General features: G+C 39.1%; 11 protein-coding genes across 11 annotated transcripts; 2 read left to right on the top strand and 9 right to left on the bottom strand.

The window, feature by feature from the left end:
• Positions 1-320: 320 nt before the first annotated feature.
• Positions 321-848, bottom strand: ATP7 (ATP synthase d subunit; the record flags this gene model as incomplete). The annotated part of the gene is made up of 1 exon (XM_041281853.1): positions 321-848. One exon carries the CDS (start codon positions 846-848, stop codon positions 321-323), a length of 528 nt encoding a protein of 175 aa, XP_041139644.1.
• A 708-nt stretch (positions 849-1556) lies between these two features.
• BRETT_003341 (uncharacterized protein) lies at positions 1557-2708 on the bottom strand (the record flags this gene model as incomplete). The annotated part of the gene is made up of 1 exon (XM_041281852.1): positions 1557-2708. One exon carries the CDS (start codon positions 2706-2708, stop codon positions 1557-1559), a length of 1152 nt encoding a protein of 383 aa, XP_041139643.1.
• Positions 2709-4600: 1892 nt separating this feature from the next.
• On the bottom strand, positions 4601-5695 carry LEU2 (3-isopropylmalate dehydrogenase; the record flags this gene model as incomplete). The annotated part of the gene is made up of 1 exon (XM_041281851.1): positions 4601-5695. One exon carries the CDS (start codon positions 5693-5695, stop codon positions 4601-4603), a length of 1095 nt encoding a protein of 364 aa, XP_041139642.1.
• A 752-nt stretch (positions 5696-6447) lies between these two features.
• Positions 6448-7332, bottom strand: BRETT_003339 (uncharacterized protein; the record flags this gene model as incomplete). The annotated part of the gene is made up of 1 exon (XM_041281850.1): positions 6448-7332. One exon carries the CDS (start codon positions 7330-7332, stop codon positions 6448-6450), a length of 885 nt encoding a protein of 294 aa, XP_041139641.1.
• Positions 7333-7786: 454 nt separating this feature from the next.
• Positions 7787-9175, bottom strand: NFS1 (cysteine desulfurase; the record flags this gene model as incomplete). Its single annotated transcript, XM_041281849.1, has 1 exon — positions 7787-9175. The coding sequence occupies one exon, from the start codon at positions 9173-9175 to the stop codon at positions 7787-7789; it is 1389 nt and encodes a 462-aa protein (XP_041139640.1).
• Positions 9176-10461: 1286 nt separating this feature from the next.
• Positions 10462-11316, top strand: BRETT_003337 (uncharacterized protein; the record flags this gene model as incomplete). Its single annotated transcript, XM_041281848.1, has 1 exon — positions 10462-11316. The coding sequence occupies one exon, from the start codon at positions 10462-10464 to the stop codon at positions 11314-11316; it is 855 nt and encodes a 284-aa protein (XP_041139639.1).
• An 87-nt stretch (positions 11317-11403) lies between these two features.
• Positions 11404-13137, bottom strand: BRETT_003336 (uncharacterized protein; the record flags this gene model as incomplete). The annotated part of the gene is made up of 1 exon (XM_041281847.1): positions 11404-13137. The coding sequence occupies one exon, from the start codon at positions 13135-13137 to the stop codon at positions 11404-11406; it is 1734 nt and encodes a 577-aa protein (XP_041139638.1).
• A 315-nt stretch (positions 13138-13452) lies between these two features.
• Positions 13453-14016, bottom strand: BRETT_003335 (uncharacterized protein; the record flags this gene model as incomplete). The annotated part of the gene is made up of 1 exon (XM_041281846.1): positions 13453-14016. One exon carries the CDS (start codon positions 14014-14016, stop codon positions 13453-13455), a length of 564 nt encoding a protein of 187 aa, XP_041139637.1.
• Positions 14017-14633: 617 nt separating this feature from the next.
• CDC10 (cell division control protein) lies at positions 14634-15728 on the top strand (the record flags this gene model as incomplete). The annotated part of the gene is made up of 1 exon (XM_041281845.1): positions 14634-15728. The coding sequence occupies one exon, from the start codon at positions 14634-14636 to the stop codon at positions 15726-15728; it is 1095 nt and encodes a 364-aa protein (XP_041139636.1).
• A 454-nt stretch (positions 15729-16182) lies between these two features.
• BRETT_003333 (uncharacterized protein) lies at positions 16183-18060 on the bottom strand (the record flags this gene model as incomplete). Its single annotated transcript, XM_041281844.1, has 1 exon — positions 16183-18060. One exon carries the CDS (start codon positions 18058-18060, stop codon positions 16183-16185), a length of 1878 nt encoding a protein of 625 aa, XP_041139635.1.
• Positions 18061-19877: 1817 nt separating this feature from the next.
• On the bottom strand, positions 19878-21647 carry BRETT_003332 (uncharacterized protein; the record flags this gene model as incomplete). The annotated part of the gene is made up of 1 exon (XM_041281843.1): positions 19878-21647. One exon carries the CDS (start codon positions 21645-21647, stop codon positions 19878-19880), a length of 1770 nt encoding a protein of 589 aa, XP_041139634.1.
• Positions 21648-22903: the final 1256 nt, after the last annotated feature.

Genomic DNA, 22903 nt, shown 5'->3' with positions numbered 1-22903 from the left:
AATGTGATTAGGAATGTGACCACAAATTTTGAAATAGAGACGGCGGTTGTTTTCGAGAAGGTCTTGAATAGTAAAAGAAAATATTTACCAACTATGGGACCCACCATTATTTTTTTTCAAAAACTAATCAGAATACAAATTGAATATACAACAAATATAAAGACAAAATAAACTACAAATGCAATAAATATTGAATGATTGAATTGTATCATTTGAATAAAGAGTATTGATCAGAATAAAGCAATGACTGAATAATAGAGTGGTGAATTCGGTACCCCCAACCTTGGTTTAAAGATTGAAGCATAAAGGGAGAGGTTCCATCACATAATAACCAGACTTCCGAACTTCTCCTTGTAGCCTGGAACCTCAACTTTACCGTTGTCCAACATGTACTGGACTTTGTCTTCAACATCTGGTCTAGCCTTGACAACATCGTCAACTGTCAACTCATCAAATGGTCTGGCAGACTCTATGTTTTGCAAAGTTTTCTCAAGTTCGGTCAACTCTTTCAACACCAGTGATTCAGTTTCTTTGGCATTTTCCACAGCTTTTGTCTGGAAGGCAGAAATAAGGTTCAATTGTTTCTTCAGATCCGTCTTAGTAGTCTTAAAGCTCTTAACATCGGCCTGAATCTTATCGACAATCTTAGCGTTGTGCAATTTAGATTTGTATGCATCAAAATCAACATCTATTTCCTCCTGCTTTAAGTTGTACAAGGCAGTTTTAGCCTCATCATTTCTCTTCTTGAAAGTAGTGAGAGAAACAGCAGTCTTACCTCCCAATCCAAGTTGCTGGATAATGGTTGACCAGCTGATCTTTGAAATAGCTTCCTTGGCAACTGCAGACATTTCTTGTTTTTCTTTGCACAGAACGTTCGGTTGTATTTCTTAATATTGGTGTATATGTAAAGTGGTTCTAAATCGTGATCGTTCACACTTTATGGTTCAAATTAAATTTTGGTCTCAAAGTACATTTTTTCCCCCTTCTTTCCGCCCCACTCCTTTTGCTTACGTTAACTTTATTTTATACATATTTTTTTTTTACAAATAACGCCCAATTAGAATCTAGCAATGCTGTCTCTCACCACGAAAAACTGAAAACCGCGAAGTATCCAATGGCTCGAAAGCACGTTTTATTCATATCACGTGATCAAATACATAGGTAAATCATCAACTTTACTGCATGTGCTTGATATAATCATGACAAATCAAAAACCTGAACTTTAAAATAAAGTAAGAGAATACATTCAAAGTTACATTGGTAGATAGTGCGGTTTAAGAAATTGTAAATAAATTTCGGATTATGAATGTACATGATGAAAATCCGCATGCCAGCGAAAAAAGTTAAGAGTATAGAACGCTTGTGACCAATGGTAGAAGGGAAACAACAAAAGAAAACGAAACAAACTAAAAGAAATGAAGAAAAAGACAATGAAAGCCCTAATACTTTGAGTCAAATGTGAATGGTATATGGGAAGACGCTTTAAAACTCTTATGCGAGAAATATGACATACGAGAGTGATTCAATTAGCTAAATTTCCAACAATTGTGCAGCGATCACTTTTCAGTCAGTACGTGACTATTGCTATGTGATAAATCCGGATTGATCACTCTGAGTTGACCCCGTGGACCATCAGCAGCATCAGGTAAAGAGCCGTTGCTAAATCTCCTTACTCCAATGGTTGGCGGGGGTAGATATGCATCATCAAGGGTATCATGCAGTGTAGACGAAGCATATCCCGATTTTTCATCATCATACATGCTATCTCTATGCTTCTTTCTGAAGAGAAACAAGAGCACTATGATTGCTGCTATTATTGCTGCACCTAGAACGCTTCCAATAACAATTCCAGCGATTGCTCCTTTACTGAGTCCAGAGCTTCCGGAGCTCTTTCCATAGTTGGATGCTGATCCTAGACCTCCAGTTGAGTTAGATGCTGCGGTAGAGGATGATGCAACTACTCCTCTTGTGATCGTCACAACAGATGTTTCCGTCGTTGTTGGTGATTTTGAAGTCGAGATCACAATTATGCTAGTAACTTTCGTGACCAATGGTATAGTGGATGATGATGATGATGATGACGATGTTGTTGTTGTAACGGATGTCTTGAATCGCGATGTTGTGGAAGTTGTAGATGTACTACTCGTGGAAGAAAAAGTGCTTGTCGAATAATCCGACGTTGAGGAGTCATCATCGGACGAGTAATATGTTGTTGAAGATGCTTCCTCTGTGGATGATGAGTCTGCACTTGATGAGGTATCATCCTCCCATGTCGAGGATGAATATGCGCTGGATGTGGAAGTATCAGCTTCATCTGAAGATGATTCATATGCTGATGAAGAAGCCTCTGAAGTCGAAGCCTCGGTGGAAGAATAAGACGTCTCTGAAGATGATGAATCACTCTCCTGATCGTCTTTATTTTGATCGTTTAAATACACAGTATATGAACTATCACCGCCGCACATTTCCTGAGGATAACCAGAACATTTAGAATTACAGCTGTTTGATGTTTGACTTGGAACAACATCACCACAATAGCACTCGTTACCATTTAATAGGGCGATGACATAGCTATCCGGACATTGCTGTTGGCAGTAGCCAGATGACTGGTACATATATTCTCCATATGATGTTAGACCTGAAACAGATGAAAAACAGCCTAAATAGTCCAACTGTGCCTCAACCGGTATGGCTAAGAGTAGCGGCATCAGCACCAGTGGAATTGTGAAAACATGCATACTGGCTGCAGCAGCAATAGCTAAGCTATGAATGAGCAAATGTGAAGAGATGACTGAAGTAAACAAAAAAAAAAGTTTGTCAAATGATATTAGTAATGACGATGCACTGAATCGGTAAATAAATCTATAAAGAGGAGTGCAGCAAGGACGTTCAGTGGATTGCTTAGCACAGCATGGATGCAAGAACTTTGGAGTAGTGGTCAACCGATGTATAGAAGTATTGAAGTTTAAAAAGTATAATCAGAGAAGACGAAAAACGAAATCTCAAAATACGTCTAATTTGAACAAAGCAACCAAATTTGCCAAGTTATATAAAAATAGATGTGTAAACAAATGTAGGGATCTCGATGTTATGAGAGAACAGGGTAAACTCAGTGTGATTCTGTTGAAGATGAAAATACAGGTTGAGTGACAAATAACTTAAAACTTTTGACCTGTCACTCCACAATAAAAAAAGAGAGAGAAACACGGTTTGGACGTTAAATGTAATGATGTTTAATTAAAACGCACGGATTAATTGAGAAACTAAGAGAAGCGAATATACACAAATTTGGATCTTAAAGCTCGCAGTAATATGCAACAATAGGCAGCACTGTAAGTCAAGTTCTTCGTACAATTGTATCCAACCGAAGTTCGCTGCAAACAATGAGTCCTAAAATTTTTTTGTGAATTCGCGGCCTCTTTATTTTTACTTCAAAGTTTTTTCTTTCCAACTCCTCCTTCTTCAGTAAGCGAGTACGAATGATATGATCCGAAAGAAAAGAAGACAATAAACAGTTTGGAACAACCATGAAACAGCGATATATATAAAAGTAAAGTTGAAGATATTTTAGTGCATGAAGTATATATTCAACCTCCATTACAACAATAGTTTAGCACTACAAAAAGGTACATACGATAGAAGAGTTGGCAATCTTACTTGTAATGTATGGAGCATATCCGATATACACCGTGGACTTTTGATTGTTCGAGCATGCTTGATACGGTGTTTACTGCTTCCTTGTCAATTATTGATTGATTTTATTTTCATTTACTTATATTTTTTCTTTGCTTCCACCAATTTACTCTTTTTTTTTTTTTTTTTTTTTTTTTTTCCCCCCCCTCTTCATACGTTATTTTTATACACACATCGTCTTTCAGATATGTTTACGTCAGTTTTTCTCCCTTCTAAATTTATCTTTTTAATTTCCTCTCTCGTGCTGCACTCAATTTTTTTTTCCCTCCTTTACTCTCCCCTCACATTATTTTTGAAATCTTCTATTGTTTGCTTGGCCTATTGTCCGAGGTTTCTTTTCTGATCCAGAGAATATTTATTGAAAGGGGGATAGTTGTTCTCTTACGATTAATCGGATAACTGTAGTGGAAGGATAGGAACAGCCGGTTTCATATTTATATGTGGAAATAAGATTTTGAATGATCAACAGTGAAAAGTGTGCGCGCGGATACTCGTTATGAACATCGATACATGAAACAGAATATGTCTTTCCGAGGTGATTTCCATTTTAGGCCAGACGTGAAAAATTATCTAGGTATCCGTGCCATAAGGGACTGTAAGGAACAACAATTTCCTTAGTAAAATACTATATACACTTTTTCCAGATCAGATGGATAACCTCTATTTTACCAAATTTATAAATTCACAGATTCTGTTGCAACACAATTCCATGCTTTTTCAGATGCATTCAAGCTCAAACGGCGAAACCAAAATGACCAAAATGCCACGTTTGAACATTCGGCCTACGCAAAAAGGTCATCGCATTTATAAAAACAACATACACAGAAAAGAACTTGCAATTCAATATTTCTTAAAATAACAGATACATAGACGGGAGGTAAAAAAGAAAACATAAAGCATGCGATAATTAAGCTAAGATCTTTTTCACCTCAGCAGCAACAGCATCACCAACCTCACTTGTGGTAGCCTTTCCACCTAAATCAGCCGTAACGAGACCGGTGTCAATCACAGCTTTAACGGCCTTTTCAACCGCTTCACCTTCTTCAACCATACCCAAAGAGAGCTTCAACATCATAGCCGCAGAAAGGATGGTAGCCATTGGGTTAACAACATTTCTTGGTAAATCTGGTGCAGAACCATGGATAGGCTCGTAAAGACCGAAAGCGGTGTTCTTATCTGGAAGAGAGGCCAAAGAAGCGGAAGGAAGCAAACCCAAAGAGCCAGGAATGCAGGAAGCCTCATCGGATATGATATCACCAAACATGTTGGAGCAGACCACAATTCCATTAAGCTTTGTTGGGGACTTGACAAGCATCATCGAGGCAGAGTCAATAAGCTGGTGTCTAACTTCCACTTGTGGGAATTCGTCATGAAGTGTGTCTGTGACGGTCTTTCTCCACAATCTAGAAGAAGCAAGAACGTTGGCCTTATCAAGAGAGCACACAGGAAGAGGTGGGTTGCTTTGCATGGCCAAGAATCCAGCCATACGTGTAATTCTTTTAACCTCATCCACACTGTACTGCTCGGTATCCCAGGCGTAATGGTCTCCGGTGTCTTCCTTTCTCTTTCCGAAATATATTCCACCAATCAACTCTCTGACAATCATAATATCGGTTCCCCTGGCGATCTCTGGCTTCAAAGGTGAGAACTTCAACAATTTATCAGATGCGAATCTGCAAGGTCTCAAGTTTGCGTACAATTTCAATCCTTTCCTGATTCTAAGCAATCCCTGCTCTGGTCTGACGGCACCCGTACCCCATTTTGGACCTCCAACGGCACCTAAAAGAACGGCATCGGCCTTTTTCGAAGCTTCAAGAGTTTTTTCTGGAAGTGGATCTCCAGTGGCATCGATAGCAGCACCTCCAATAAGTTCGGTGTCAAATTCAAATTGCTTGTCTGGACGAACCTCAGAAATAGCCTTGAGGACTTTCACGGACTCACCCACAATTTCAGGTCCAATGTGATCACCTGGAAGAAGAACAACTCTTTTAGTCACAGTCATGTTTGTATATATATGTAGCAAATCTAGTATGGATAGATGAGAAAATACGACTTAATAAAATCCCTGCTTTGAAAATAATGTTCTAGTGAAAGATAGAGGTGTATCGCAAATCGAAGTTGGGAATGTGAGCTGCGATATATGTGAATAGGTTCTGACGATGACTGACCACCAATGACTCGGTAACGTGGAAATTCGCAGCACGAAATTTTCAGTTTGGATTATTTTTCGCCGGTACCGGAGAGCTGCAGGACGATTTAGGCCACAAAGGGCCGAACGAGGATGCATTTAATTTTTTTCCCACCGAAGTTAGAGGGAGGACGGCATTATTCAAGTTCAAAATATTAAACATTGAAAATCACCGACCGGGCTTTCACACGGACTAGTGAATGATTCATCACGATCAGGAGTTCTCCGGAGTTCATTTTGAACTGATGGGCATCCGGCATAAATTATACTAAATCCCTTATTTAACGGACAAAAAATATCACATTATTTTGAAATATTATGTGCTTGGCATAATCATTATATCCACACAGGGTTCTAAATCTGATGATCCCTTTATATTTCATTAAGGCTGAGAGCAGCTGCACAAAACTGCTTAGCTTTTCAAATTATTTCAATTCCTTGCTTCATAAGTTCAACCTTCTCCAGATTTTTCATATCTTACCTCACGAAAACTACACTACCTGTACGTTGACCCTTGAAGTAAATGCTATTAATATATAGACATAAAGAAAGTCTGAAAATATCCATCATATTTGGTTGGCGATAAATTTATCCACATCAACTTCGTTCAGCGGTGCTCTGGCAGAATTGTTCACCCTATGATTCTTCATCTCTTCATCATACTCAATTCTCTCTAACTTACTGAAAGCATTCCATCCATTGACAGGAGGTTCAAGCTTAAAAGGTTCCATAAACTTCACGCAAGTCTTGAAACTTGGTCCAACAGAAGCAATTTCGTGAATTATATCTTCAGTGCAAATAATGCCATTTTCTCCAAGCTTCTCTTCAATTAGGTTATTGTCATTTAATGGAACTGAGACTGTCTCACGAGCCTCATCATACTCTTCTCCTTCCTCGATTTCACCTTTCTCGATCTTAGTTTTCATTTCAGAAACAGAAATACGCACCCTTGCCCTCTTCTGAATTAAATTTCTCACTGTCGCTAGTGATGGTGTTCCGATCACAATATAAGGATTCACGATTCTAAGAAGTGGTCTGATAGTTTCATTGTATTTGGCAAAAGTACCGACATTAACAGCGTCAAGTCTTAATAACCTTAAAATCTGAATTGCTTTATATGGAATTCTTGCTCCATAAGGACCTTTTATCCTCATAATAAAAACTAGTTTGGAATTCTCATCGTCGTCCTTTTTATCTGATCTTTCAATACTTTCCCTATCATATTTTGTCACCCTTTTAATTCTGTACTGTTCTCTTTCACTCGCCCTATGTCTTGCGATCATAGTCTCTGCTCTTATGAACTTTTGGTTTTTAGAATTTTTGCGTGCTAATCTCTTTGCTGCTCTTTCTCCAGCTTGTAACTTCTTCACTTCCCTGAGTCGAAGAGCATTTTTTCTCTTTCGGAGAACTATTTCAGGGTTAGTCGTCAAAGGGGTTTCTTCTGAACTCATTATAAACTAATCTAAGAAAATTTTTCTATATGTTGTGAGCTTTAAAAGTCCTATATAATCAGATCAGTGTTAATAATGATTAATGAAAAGCTCAAACGGCTTCTGAAAAGTTGATAAAAATTTTTTTTTAAATTTTTTCCGCTGAATTTCATTATGCTCATTAACATTAAGCTGTTTCCTAATATAGTGCTTCGAATAAATCCTTTAATTATACATAGTTCCCGGCCCTATGCTGAAAACATTAGATATATTTAATGTCGTAATCTCCTTTTAATTATGAAACCTACGTTAATGTAGTGAACAAAAAAACATATAGAACTATTTACAAATGACTGATCTGTAACAATTAAAACACGCCTTATAGTAACCGATAGAAACAAAGTTCAGCTTGTGAATATACATGTATGGGATATATAAGCTATATCAGAAAGTGATATATTTGCAGAGCATCATTTCAATGGCCTGCCCATTGAATAGTACTCAAATCCACACCCTGCTGCACCATTTCGTACAAAGGACTCAAGTCCCGTAAGAACTTGACTCTCTGCCTCAATGCATCACTAACATAATCAATCTCATCTTCAGTGGTAAATCTTCCTATACCAAATCTGATAGAAGAGTGGGCCAATGCGTCATCGGCACCAATAGCATGCAAAACGTAAGATGGTTCCAAAGAAGCAGAAGTACATGCAGATCCAGAACTCAAGGCGACATCTTTCAATGCCATCAATAGAGACTCACCTTCAATGTACGCAAAGGAAACGTTTATGCAACCTGGGAAATGGTGCTCCTTCGATCCATTGTATGTCGTGTAAGGAATGGACATCAAATTCTTGACAAGCTTATCTGAAAGCTTCTTGATATGAGCATGGTCGTAATCATAGTCTTCCCGGACCAATCTAGCAGCCTCACCAAAACCACAAACCAAAGGAGGAGCAAGGGTTCCAGATCTCAGACCCCTTTCTTGACCACCTCCGTTTATAAGTGGTTCAATTCTCACTCTTGGACGTCTTCTGATGTAGAGTGCACCTATGCCCATAGGACCGTAGATCTTATGCGAAGAAATTGACATCAAGTCGATGTTCATCTTGTTGACATCAATAGGAATCTTTCCGTAGGCCTGGGCACAGTCTGTGTGGAAGAAAACCTTATGCTTTCTGCATATTTTTCCGATTTCTTCTATAGGTTGAATAACTCCGATTTCGTTGTTCACAGCCATCACAGAAACAAGGCACGTGTCCTTTCTGATAGATTTTTCAAGCTGTTCTAAATCTATCAATCCATCCTCGTTGACTGATAGATACGTAATATCAAAGCCTTCATCTTGTAGATGTCTGCACGAATCCAAAACGCATTTGTGCTCAGTTTGTGTCGTGATGATGTGGTGCTTTCTCTTACCATAAAAGTGAGCAACACCCTTCAATGCAGTATTGTTACATTCAGTTGCTCCTGATGTAAAGATAATTTCTCTTGGATCAGCGTGAATAACGTCAGCAACGTTTTTTCTTGCTTGCTCAATAGCCTTATCGGTTTCCCAGCCATATGCGTGCGTAGAGGAGTGTGGATTACCGTATAAACCAGTGAAAAATGGAAGCATCTTATCCAAAACCCTAGGATCCACGGGCGTTGTTGCCTGCATATCCATGTATATTGGTCTATGACCATACTTCGTATCATCTCTGTTGAAGTTCTTGAAATTCAGATGAAACTGTGTTTTTTCCTGCGTCTTCTCCTCTGTCTTTGTTGCAGTCTTTGTTGCCGTCTTTGTTGCCGTTGCTGTTGCTGTGGCCATTCTGTTCAAACCAGTTGCACTAATTCCTCTTATTGCACTTGTAGAAAGCATTCTCCGAGCGGAGCTTTGAAGAGCCCTGTTCGTGAAATGTATAGGTAATTGCATTTCGCCTTACAATATAATATACTTTTTCCGTAAAGAACCGACCTCCAAGTAAATACCTTGCCTGATGAAGTATGGAAAAGAATGCACAATAAACAAGCGTGCTAAATAAAAAACGGCGTCTGTGATCGGTTTTATATTCAGCGGTAAAAGGAGGGGAAAGATTGGCAAATATAGTGGGAAAATGTGGTGGAAAAGTAAGAAAAAAAAATAAATTTAAAAATTAGGAAAAAGCTGAATGGGGAAAGACAATTGCATTTCATTAGCTGAGGCGACTTACGGAGAAAATATTGAACATAACCGATAATCGCTTTTACTTTCCCGGATGTACACGAAGTTGCCACAAAATTGTTGCTTTCATATCGATAGGGCGCTATCAAAAATAAATCATTTGCATCGGTTGGTTGTGATGCTTAAACTTCGTTCGTTATAGTAGAATAGAGAAATATTTAATAATATTATATTTACTAAAAAAAAAAATTGGGACTGCACTGATGAGTAATCTTTTCTTGCGGAGATTTTTTCCCCAGATAATTGGGATGCAAAGGAAATTTAGAAGTTTGGTTCAACCACATATTTGCGTAGATCATATATCTCTTGTCCTGCACATTATTATTGATCCTAACATCGTAATACCTATTTCTCAGAAGCAATCACATATCCAAAGAGAAATCGTGGGTAGATTTATACATTGCTGAATCGCTGATACCAGCTATAATATTCTTTCTTCATTCTAGGCTTTAGAGGACTGCTTTGTACGTCAATCGCCTTACATAAACCTGATAACGCTGAATTTGCCTGTTATGGACAAATTGTGCCTGTTACTCCGGTGCATACCAAATTCCCCATGCATACGGACATATCGGATTGAAAAGAGGAGTGCATCTGTTACGCACTACGGAAGACGTTTTTTTACGTTCAACAATTCGTAGTCGTATGGACGCGTCGATGTTGAAGAAACATTTTCCGCTTAGCTCCTGGAATCTGCCAACGGCATCGATCCAGCCGTTTTATGGTTGAAATACGAGAGACAACAACAAAAAAAAAACTGAAATTTGTCATATTATCGCGGAGAACTTACAATATGCTGCATATTGGATCCCATATTTAGTGAGGTTCGATGTGAAGTAACATTATTTAACTAGTCCATGCTGCTAGTCCATGCTGCTTTTTTTCAGAAAATAGCAGATATAAACTTTATAAAGCAAGACCTTCTGAGTTACTACCAATTTTAAATGTCAACGAACTCCAAGGCATCAAATTATTTCTTCGTATCGCTCGTAAGTGGTGGATGTGCAGGTACTGCCACCGACTTGACGTTTTTTCCCATCGATACTTTAAAGACAAGACTACAAGCATCTGGAGGCTTTTTCAACAATGGTGGTTTTAGGGGGTTGTATAAAGGTATTGGATCTGCATTAGTAGGATCGGCACCATCGGCATCTTTATTTTTCATCACATATGACACCATGAAAAGATATCTTTACAGAGTTCTCCCTAGTCATTTTTCGAAGGAATCAACTGCATTAACTGTGGCCCATATGATCAGCTCGTCTATGGGTGAAATAGCAGCGTGCACAGTTCGAGTTCCAGTGGAGGTGATCAAGCAGAGAACTCAGTCAATGCAATTTAAGACATCATGGGAATCGTTTAAATTCATTGCAGGAAACAAGTCTGGTGAAGGTATCTTAAAAGGGCTTTATAGGGGTTACGGAACTACAATTATGCGTGAAATTCCGTTTACGACTATCGAATTCCCCCTTTATGAGGCATTGAAGGCTGAATGGGCAGAGAAAACGAACGTAAAGCATTTGTCACCTGGAAAAGATGCCGTTTGTGGGTCTATTGCAGGGGGTATAGCAGCTGCCATTACAACGCCATTAGATGTCTTAAAAACCAGGCTTATGCTAGAAAAGCAGCGGGTTCCTGTTTTCAAAATGATAAGCAGAATGGTGCAAAATGAAGGGTACAGCATCTTTCTCAGTGGAATCGTTCCAAGAACTATGTGGATTAGTGCAGGAGGTGCTGTCTTTTTAGGAGCCTATGAGACTGTTAGTGCATCCCTGAGAACTCTGTATGAACTTGATTAGATTATCAGAATTTACAATTACATTCTGACTCTTGTACATAAGTACGTGCTATAATAGACTTAAAAGCTTTCGTTAAATAATTTAATGTTATGAAACGCCTAAGTTAAAGCTAAAGCTAAACCCGTTGCTCTTTTCTTTAGCTAGATTTTCCCAAAGCTGGGATCTACCGGATGGTTTCGTCTTATTCTCTTCTTTCCGGATAGCATCAAGTGCCTTTTCAAGCCTCTCAGAATACTTGGTTCGGCGTAGTTTTTCGACAAGAAACTCAAATACAGGTAAGTCAATTGTCGATGTATGGAGCTCCCCTACGTCCTCGTCCGTATCTTTCATGTTGCTGGCATTAAGAAACTTTTCAAACTTAGAGTGCATATTTTTATCCAAAGTGTCTCCTTCATGGACTATAAACTCCTCCAAATGCTTCCTGAACTTCTTCGCATGGAACCCACTGACCTGATCCTGTTTATTTTTAAAGAATTTGAGAACCTCTTCGAGACGAACAATAGGCACAAAGTTCGCAGTCAAAGCAACTGTATCTTCGAAGTTTATTACAGTATGCCACCACTGAGCGGGAACATACATGCAATCACCAGGAAACGTCATTCCAATAACGCAGCTTAATCCTTGATTATTGTAGGCTTGGTCTGATATCTTAACAGCGTCGTTATAGAAACCTGAAAGAACCCATTCAGCAACATCAACAGGAGCGGTCACTTCACTTTCACTTTCATCTGTATGGATTCCCGGCGGAAGCATATCTGGTGGAAACATTATCCAAAGCTTTGCTCCCTGTAAAACTGCATTCCATGCACATGTGCTATTTGGATCTTTATGGAATCCAGATCCAGATCTCGTTGGCCCGACGGTAAGCCATAAATGGTCTGGCCGACTTTCTCCGAGAACTTTTAAAAGATCATCTTTTGCATATGGTGGAGGAGAAAATTCCTTTCCAAGTTCTCTGGTGGCATTTGAATTGCAATCAAATAAATATAGTGGCTTTTCGTCGTTGTTGTTTCTTGCATAATCCATGTACCGAGATAATCGCCATTCTACAGACTCCTGTCTGAACTTAACATCAGAAAATTTGTCCTGCAGATAATCGGTGGTCCATTTAGGCCATCTGTTTTTGTCAGCAGATTGTAGAATAAAGGGGTGGTTGTACCAGTTGGTGTTGTAATCTTCCATGGTGAATGTTTCTTCATCAATCCTAGGAATTCTCCCCTTATAATATGATTTTAAAGGGGCAGAATTCTTCATGACAAGCGGCTTCTGTTGGCGCAATACTTCTTGCTCTTTAATCAAATTCGAAAAAAGATCCTGATATTTCACTTGGGAGTTCTGATATTGCTCATAAAGTATATCAGAATATACAACATCACAATTAATTTTGCTTTGACAATCTATACCTAACACCGAATTTCTCCAGGAACCTCTCCACTTTGAAAATCTTATGCTTTTTCCTTGTTCCCGTTGCAATAAACGTTTTATGTATAGATCTCTCCATATCTGGTCAAAGCTCACGAAACCATAGAAATATCTACTGGTGTGCATGAGATGGACCAAGTCAGGAGTATCCAACAGATTAACGATTTCCATAATTAAGTCATCCGATAGTCCCCCAAAAAAGGAGCCCTTGGATTTTAAAACAGCCAGCTTTTGAGCATCATTTGCAAGCACAAAGTTTCCATAAGGTTTGATATTCTGTGGATGCTCTACCACACGTAATCTTAAATTTGAAGGAAGATACCTGGTTTTTGCAAGTATCGAATTATCTTTAACTGGTGATACCTTTATCCTTTTAATTTCATGTATCTGTGATGACATTATTGGTATGCCCATATACAATAAGTTAGATGAATTTGTGCTCAAATGCACCAACGTGAAGTAATGCATTGCCGGAAAACGTAATTGCTAATGTGCAAAAAAATTTCAAACTAGAGCCTGTACAAAGTCCAGGCGAAAAATGAAAAATCAAACATAGAAAAGCATAAAACCAAAACTTACATCGATTAAACAAGAATATTTTAATATGTATTCTTCTAGTGACCCCAGTATTCTTTATCCAAAGCCATATTATAAGAACAAGCCCAAATTATTTACATGATACTAGGAAATATTGCCATCATACTCTCTGTATCTTCATTTTTCCACCGGAAGAGTTTTTGGCCTTTTCACCAAATAGTCTTTCAATCTTAACTTCCTGTCATATGCCCTCTCTGTCTTTCCTGGGTACAGTACCTGCTCATCAAGAGGATTGGCGAACTCTTCCTTGTATGCCGGAGGTTTAAGCTTAGCATCTCTCTGTTTCCAGTATTGTTGTATTTGTGAGACACAATTCATGCAAAGATGATGTGCTCTCTTGTAGTGTCCACATGCGGGACACCTGTTCAACTCGTTTTTGAGCTTCACGTGCTTGCTTCCAGGTGTATAAACCCTTAATCTTCTTTTCATGTGTGATCTCTTCTTTTTTGGGGCAGCAAGGTATATTCCATTACCCGTAAAAAAAGGAACTTTTGCTCCATTGTTAGCAGCATTCTCTGCTATTTCACTTAGCTTTTCTTCAATTGTAGGTGGATCTTCTTGCGTCCGTTTAGGATTAAGAAACGAAGGTATAGGAAGAGTTATCGAAGGAAGGGTAATTTTCGGAAGAAGCGCCTCCCCTATGCTCATTATTCCTAATGCACTTCTTAGTGCATATGACATTTCTATAAATGCAATTCCAGCCAGATTTCCTTATGTAAACGATATACTCCGTACGATTATGTGCAGACACAACATCATAATTAAATATGTCAACTCTACCCAGTTTGAACTATTAATTTTTTTTTTTTGCTCTCCCTTTCTTCTCATGCAACTTTCCCAGCACAGTCGAGAAATGTAGAAGTACACTTGAATTATTCTTTTCGGAATACTTATAATCAATTTTTACCACTATAACTCTGAATTTTATCGACGCGTCGATGAGCTAACTATCCTGCCTATGAGCCCCAAAATTTCCACATCGAAATAAAAGTTACTACACGCGGGAATTTTAGTCGAAGATAGAGCTCACTTCTTTTTTTAAATATTCCACGAGTGCGTCGCTTTTTCGTCTAACAAAAAGAAATTCTCGCGCGTCCCAAATGCTAACATTTTTTCGCATTGGAAACAAAAGAAGCCAAACATAATTAAAAACAAAAAAGCATTATAGCTGAACAGTATTCATAACAAGCGTTGATTTGTTTTAGGGGTTTATTGTGTAATCCAGTTGCTTTTACGCACCCATTAATTTCTAGAGAACGGGAGAGAATTTAAAGTGAATAGGCATATATTGAATCACGATGACCGATAGTCAGTCACAGCAATATCAATCGTCTTTGCAGTCTTCGCAACAAGCCCAGCAGCCACTTTCTTTGGACGATAATTCCACAATGCAGCCAACCAATTATGTTGGTTTTGACACAATTACAACTCAGATCGAGAACCGGTTGGTTAAAAGAGGCTTTGTTCTGAATATCATGTTAGTCGGAGCTTCTGGACTCGGCAAATCAACTTTAGTCAATACTTTATTCAGTGCACATCTCGACGAATCGTGCGGAAGAAACACTGTCTACGATCCAGTGGAGCGTACGACCGAAATTAAGGTCACATCACATGATTTGGTTGAGAATAATGTCGTCTTACACCTCAACATTATTGATACTCCAGGCTTTGCTGATCAGATCAACAATAACCGTTGCTGGGATCCAATACTCAGGTACATCAAGGATCAACACAACCAATACTTGAGAAGGGAGTTGAATGCCGACAGGGAAAAATTCATTAAGGACACACGTGTTCACTGTGTTTTGTATTTCATCGCACCAAACTACTATGGCCTAACAAACTTGGACATCCAGGTTTTGAGAAGATTGTCCGAGGTTGTCAACGTCATTCCTGTGATAGCCAAGGCCGATACTTTGACGTTGGACGAACGGGCAAATTTGAAGAAGGTGCTCCAGGAGCAATTCGAGCAGTACGGGCTTAGAATGTATCCTTATAATGATGATACTGGAAGCCGTCTTACACCGGAAGAGACACAATTCAACAAGGATATTCGCTCAATGCTTCCATTTGCAGTTGTTGGTTCCGAAGAAGTCATAAAGACCGCCAAAGGTGAGGCTGTGCGTGGCAGAAGAACGAAATGGGGTGTTATAAATGTTGAAGATGTCACTCAATGTGAGTTTGTTTATTTGCGAGACTTTTTGACCAGAACGCACTTGTACGATTTGATTGAGACTACAGCTTTACAGCACTATGAAACCTTCAGAACAAAGCAGCTTACTGCCCTTAGAGAAAATGTTGGGGCAAGAAATGCGTCCTCTCCATCTCAGATGCTGCCAAGATCTCAATCCCAGGTTCCATCTGCTCATCAGGGATATATTCCACGTAATTAGCTCATGCATTAGTGTTTGAAAGGAGAGATGTCTTCTGGATTATTTCATATGATAATTACTTGTAGCGGTTGGTAGAGAGAGTTTGCGTATCTTACTTTTAAAATGCTGCTTCATTGCTTTGCTTTGATCTGTTCTATCTTTACATATTTGCAATTTTACTTCATTCTATAGTTACAAGAAGCGTTCGTTTTCCTTATTAAAAAATATTTCAATGCTATAATAGTAACGATTGTTATGATAAGTCCTGTTTGCAAACGCATAATCACGTATCCTTTTTTTCATAAGGTTAGTTGTGCAATGTGACCGAAAAAAATAAAAAAATTTAAAAAATGATAGCAAAAAAATTTGGTAGCAAGTAATATACGCATGCATCAACAAATATTCGAATAAAGTTGCGAGTGAAAAGAGACTATATGGCATGAGAATATCCTTTATGTAAACAATCGACAGATGATTATTTCAAAGAGAGGGTTTTGCCAATGTTAGAGGCCAAAGTATCAACCACTTCATTTACTGTTGTTTCCTCCTCGTTAAGCTCCACACTATCCGCCAATTTTCCCGCCTCCAAATTATCTTCCTTTAGTTTTGTGAGACGATCTTCATCCTCTATGTCGTTTTCCACCTTAGCCAAAGAGGGATCTGCAGCCACATTGTTTTCATACTTATCACTATTTGCTAAGGTCTGATCGTCGTCCTCCTCCTTTCCATCAATTTCCTTTTTAATGTCTTCCTTCTCGGTATTTCCCTTCCCGGAATCTTCATGTTTTACAACATCTTTCTCTGCTTCTTCCAAAGTCTCATTCAATGTGTCCGAACTCTCGTCTTCATATTCTGGAAGCTTTTCAACCTCCTCTATGTAATGTTCCAACGCGTCACCGTCATCAAATCCTATCAAACGTTTCGTCGTCTTGTGTTCTCCATTATTCGACTTTCCAGTTGGTATTTTACCATCGTCTTCATCCTCGGTATCTGCAGCTGCAGGTGACTTCACCACCTTGTGATCCCCATAAAATGAAATACTGTATGTAAGAGGATTATACTCTGGGGAATTGTAAAACACCCTTGAAACTTTTGGCTCTGTCTGGTTCTTTTCCCATGGAAAGATTGGATTCTCTTTGACATACTCATCAACGTAGCTGCCCTTTCTCTCGTGCTCCTTTTCTTTTGGAGGTTCTTCTTTGTTTTCTGCAGGTGCTAAATCTGGCATTTCTTCTCGAGGAGCTTCAATTTCGGTTTCCGACTTCGGAAAGTGGAATCTTGGTTCCTTCATCCTCCAAGCTTCACCTTTAGAAGATTGATCGACCAGTGGCTCGTGATGAACTGACTTCTTGTAATAAAACATTGGAAACTTAACCTCAGTAGAATCAAGAACTTGGTCAATAGAAGCTGGCCCCTCATCTTCATCAACAACAGCCTGTGGTTCCTCTTCCACAATATCCATTATTATAGGTCTGTGGATAATTTCGAGTCTATCTGGTTGCAAGTTTCCTGACATCACAAGTAAATCTCTTGGCTTGTTGTCAGCAATTTGCAAAGAGTCAAACACATTCCACCATAAATCGTGGATGGTATTTTTATCTCCATTGGAAAAGAAATCTAGTGCAAACGAGCTTTGTTTGCCGGAAATAAACCGATCATTCCATGGCTTTAGAGAGCCAATAAAGTGCAAAACGTGAATATCGTTGTGAAACCTCACCATTGCGGGAGCATACTCGTAGTTCGAGCTTAAAGTACAATTATAGGTAAATGGAATACGATCCCACGAATACTGTGGTGGTCCAGATAAATGGAAAAACTCGTTCAGAAGACCCTGGTCGGAACCATCAAATGAGTCCACATTTTCAGCGAATTTAGAAATATCCTCGAAAGTGTGTAAGTCTGGTTTGAGCAAAAAAACACCGGAATTGAAGCAATCTGGCCATCCACAATCAGGTGCTGCAAATATTTGCGTTTCGGTGACATCCGTGGTAAACAAATCATCAATGTTTCTAATGACAATAGTGTCAGAGTCAAGATACACCAACTTATCGTAATCGGTCATTCTCCAGCAGTTCAATTTTGTGAGAGTTGTGTCTAATTCGGAACGATGAAGCAAGTTATCCAATTCGTACCGATTTCTCGTTTCAATCAGATCGTCATCAATGTTGATGAACCTTTCGAATAAGCCAGAGTCATGAAGCAAACGGACTATCTCCGGTTTGACCGCATTCTTAGAGTATAGTAATACAATTGGCACTGCAGAGCCTGTATTTTTCAACGATTTACCCAACGCCAACGTTCCCGGTAAGTAACCGGAGTTAAGAAGAAGTGTGACATAAGCATATGACGGCATTCAGTGGATGAAAATAAACAAAATGTAATCAGGTATTTAAGCAATAAAGTAAAGAAAATATAATGGTGTTCACCTCAACCAGTATTCAGCCTTCGTTCGTCCTAGATGGTTAGATTGCTTCTATTAGTAACAGCAAGCTCTTGGCAGTACAGTTTGTATTGAAAATCGTCTGAAATCCCTAAACAGTCTCTTTTTTTAACCGAAGATATAGGTATCAGAAAAGAGGAAAAGAGAAGAAAGGTCCAGCATAATATCGAGGAGAATAAATATGGGGAGGGAAAAAGGCAGTCATTGGTTATCCTAATTTCATTACAGGATGTATAGACCCACCAAAAAAAAAGTGGGTAAGGCAGTACTAAAGAAAAGGCTGCATTGACAATGTATGAAGTAAGGAGGGCAGCGGCTGAAAAGACGATCGAATAATCTTGTTAAAATTAGCCGGGTCATTTACAATATTGACAATCTGCTGTTTTAGTCGCGGTCACATGATTGAACAATAATATCAAGTTAAAATTTCCGGACTTTTTTAAGCAGTATTCATGGGGCATGTCGGTATATGTATGGCTGATTTTTTTATTTCACATTTCTAAGCTTTGTTTTGCTTTGTTCTTCGCCACTCCACATATTCAGTTGATCAATCATGTGGAGATGATAAAATCATAAATAAAAATTGCTACTCGTGCCCATGTCCCTCTTCCGTCCTCCCCCCTCTTTCCCTTTCCTTTATTTATACCCCATTTACTTAAGATGAGAGGAAAAACATTTGAGATTCTTCTGCCTTTTTTTTTTTTCCCCTGCCCCCAACTGAACTAATTGATTTTTAGTTTCTGTGTTAGGCATTAATTATTTTGCAGCCAAAAAATCTGCGAGAGAAGTGTTTGGTCACTGATCTTCTCATTCTTTTGCGGCTGTTTTTGGATACAATGTGTCGGCAGCATTAAACAGCAAGCTCCATTTTTTATAGAAAAAACTTTTTTCAGCCCGTTTGTGAACTCACAAATTCCATTCTTACCCTACATATTAGTTGGTTTAGCTTAAGCTGCATTCGATAATACCAGAAACTAATCTAATGGGCTCCCTCTTGGCTCGCTTTTCACCTATAGTACTCAATCACACTGTTAAAAAGCTTCAGTTTGTACGATCGCTGTTCAGATTTCTTCGGTTGAAGTTGTTCCGCGGCTTCTAAAAAAAGGAAAAGCATAATGATATTGGAAGCTACTCAACTTCTTGAGCAGCATGATTTCTCAAGGTAGTAAATATAATTGTTAGCTTAACTTCAAACAGCCACTTTTATGAACTACTTTCGGTTTAATAATCCGTAGGTGTTGTCCAAAAAAAAATAGAGATCTGCAATTCCGATGCCAGATATCCAATAGTTATATCTCCCCTCCAGCTTGCATCTGCCCTATTGAACTTTTTTTTTCTCTCACTTAATTTAATGCATACCTACCTCTCGCTGAGATCTAGCAACGCAGTCACACTAGATCAACATTCTTACACTAGTGATCATATTTTTTTTTCGTTTTTCATTTTTTTTTTTTTTTTATTAGCTCTATACGGATTGTCCCAAGCTTTGCAATATTTAATCAATGCGAAACACTTCCTTGCCTTGGCGAAGAGACCACTGCCGTGTTTCAGAAGAGGCGACCACAGCATGTATGATTGAATATGCAACCTATTAGCACGCACGCATACAATTGTAGTACATTTACATTGTCAAAAAATATCGTACATGCATTATCTATATACTTGAGTCGTCGTCGATGCTCAAATGGGCTGTATATATTTACACCATTATCCACCTGGTATTATAAAAATTAGGGTCTCTTTGTATCTTTATCTGAGCCGCTTTTTTCTTGTTGTATTAGTCCCTGTTCTTCCTGTGAGACCTGAGACTGGCTTTGTTCTTGTTGTTGCGGTATTCCAACAGGTGGCCATGAGGGGGGCGCCTGCTCGTGCGGAGTTCGGGCAGGTGAATCCATTTGTAATTGACGAGGGGGTATATTTTGTCTTGGTAGGTGCAGCATATGCTGCTGGGTCTGAGACGCAGGAGAATAAATCTGATTTTGTGGTTGCAAAACATAGCTTTGCGGTTGGGCATACGTTGGATATAACGATGGTTGGAAATACTGTTGTAACGTTTGTCCCAGCTGCATCTGCATTCCTTGTTGGGGATAGCTGAGTGTTGATGACATTGGCTGTTGTTGTTGTTGTTGCTGTTGTTGTTGCTGTTGCTGTTGTTGTTGCTGTTGCTGTTGTTGTTGCTGTTGCTGTTGCTGTTGTTGTTGCTGTTGCTGTTGTTGTTGTTGTTGTTGCTGGTGTTGTTGCTGGTGTTGCTGTTGAATATCATGTGCCTTGCTTTTTGGGCCCTGCTGCAACTTCATGAGCTCCGACAGGTAACTTTCGTCAACATCAAAGAGTGCTGGATTCTTCCAAAACAGGTATCTTATGAATTCCCTCACCTGTTCAGGACTCACATCCTGCCCCTTGGCCTTGATGAATTCTCGGGTCAAGTATTGCCATTTTTCAACTTCTCCCTCGTCCAAAATATCTCGAAGTTGCAAAACATCATCCGGCCCACTGTCAGAGTTGACACCACCTTGCTGTCCTATTAACACCTGATACCGATTTCTTGCAGCCAAGTATGTACCAACCCCGGAAGCTTCGGCAATATCTACCCAGGACTTTCCTGCCTTCTTCATGTCTACTATCATCTTGTCTTGTTCCTCAGTAAACTTGGACTTTCTCCTGTTCCGTTTTGTGTGTTCCACTTTCAACGACTCTGGGCTTGGTTGAACGTTTGCATAAGGGGGAATTGGAATCTTCTGTGAGAGCTCGTACGCAAGATTTGATATACCCATATAATTAATATCCGCGGGACGATTCGCTAATCCGGTCATTTCAGCCGTTCCTTGTTGAATATTGCATGCATTGGATGACGCCAGATTTGTCACAGCCGCACCACTTTGATATCCTGAGGGCATTTCTTCCATTATTTGCGGTGCCGAAATGAAATTCATCCCGGATCCCTTCTGTATGTTTATTTGGGGTGGGTTGATTGGTGGCTGTGACATGGGGAATGTTTGAGGGGCCTTCCCATGATAGTATGAGTAAGCTTGATCATTAACAACGGTCCCCATTGTGTTTTGCTGCTTTTGCGTAGGGTTCTTGTGATACACTTGATATCCCTGTGGCGTTAGTGGCAGTTGCTGTGATTTCGACGTTGATATATTCTGGTAAGAATGCAGCTGCTCTAGATGTTGCTGTGAAGACTGCCCGAACTGTGGGAAGGGATTTTCGCTGAAGATCGCATCTGGTTGACGCGGCTGAGAATTCGTCGGGTCAAATGAAAACGATCTCGTGTTAGCACCTGCTACTGGGAATGGTTTCTCTAGCTTGTGATAAGAGCTATAATTTTGTTGCGCATACCCAGATGGCAGGGATTGCAGACTGGAAGTTCTATTTGTGCTGTGAGTATTGTCACCAGCCGTATGGCTTTTATCCGATGGTGATGACGTATCTTTTGAATCAGAAAAAGACCCAGATTCTGCATAATATTTCTGGGTCTTCCTGGTTGGCAAAGACATCAGGGAAGACGATAAAGAAAATAGCAAGCCGGTCTGGGAAAGTTCTGAGTCTGCACCAAAAATGCTGCGATGGAGAAGAAAAAGATGGTCGCAATAACTCCGTTAAGAGAAGCAGGAAAAATATGTAGAGCACAAAAAAAAAAGACGAGAAAAGAGGAAAGCTTATAAGGAGAGCGAAGCGAAAAAGGGAAATATTCCTGAAAATCCTAAACTGAAAAGACTGTGAACAAATTTGTGACCTGTCACTTGTAACTTGAAACCTTTCAAAATGTACCTGTTGATTGGTTAGTCGCCTGGAACAGTTCCACGATATTCCTCGGAATGATATTCGTTATCGTAGTCTTCGTTTCTCAAATGTGGGAGCAATTTCTTTCTGCACGTATGCCCGAGTAGTAATTAGTATTGAAAACTTGAAACACCAAAAGTATTCAATGTTTAAAGAGTCCGGTTATCCACAGGTATTATTTTTCTGCCTGTGTTTTTGTCCCTTTCAAAATTGTCCTAGTTGCTGATCAATTGCCCTTTGCAAAAGATGTATTTCCGAATAGTGTCGACAACAAAATTCCGCTGCACGGATGGCTGAAAAAAATAAGATAATCAGGGGAAAAAATATGCCTGTGATAAGAAAAAAGTGCTGCTAGCTGACAAAAAGGGACGGCCAATATGAAAAAGAATCAAGTTCACTGGAAACCAGAACTTTGATGATGCTCTAAAGAAAGCGAGCTATTAGAATCCAGTCGACGAACAGAAAGAAAAAGTGTTGAACTATTAGTATATAATAATCACCAGCCTAGCTAGTCCACTCCGAAAAAAGCTGGTAAAAAATAAAGGGAAAATAAAAAAATATATATAAAAGAAATGAAATTTTKRAAAAAAAAAAAAAAACTAAAAAAATCGAAAAAATAAATAGAGAAAATAAAGAAAAAAAATTTAGAAACTGCCGGATAAGCACAGATGCAAGTCAAAAGAAGTTTAACGCAAAGTCCAGATTCAAAACTGTGCAAACGCTGGATCTGGCTGGAATGAGACGCAATAGAAACTTTGTTTCCAAACAATCAGCTTCCTGATACTTAGTCACACCTTCTATTGCGACAATGCAGTAAATAATTTTAAAGTAAGAAATTGATTAACTTTAAATACGTTTTTTTCTGGAAGAAAACGAATCGAACCTGATGCGGATGGCCCAGTTTATGTACCAGGATCCAAAATGCGGGTGTTTGTTTTGCCGAACGTACGGTAGAGTTAGGTCTAACGAT

This window comes from Brettanomyces bruxellensis, chromosome 9 (genome assembly GCF_011074885.1).
Source record: "Brettanomyces bruxellensis chromosome 9, complete sequence".
Classification (NCBI taxonomy): domain Eukaryota; kingdom Fungi; phylum Ascomycota; class Pichiomycetes; order Pichiales; family Pichiaceae; genus Brettanomyces; species Brettanomyces bruxellensis.
Note: the sequence above shows the minus strand (reverse complement) of the source record. Positions and strands in the feature narration are given on the sequence as shown.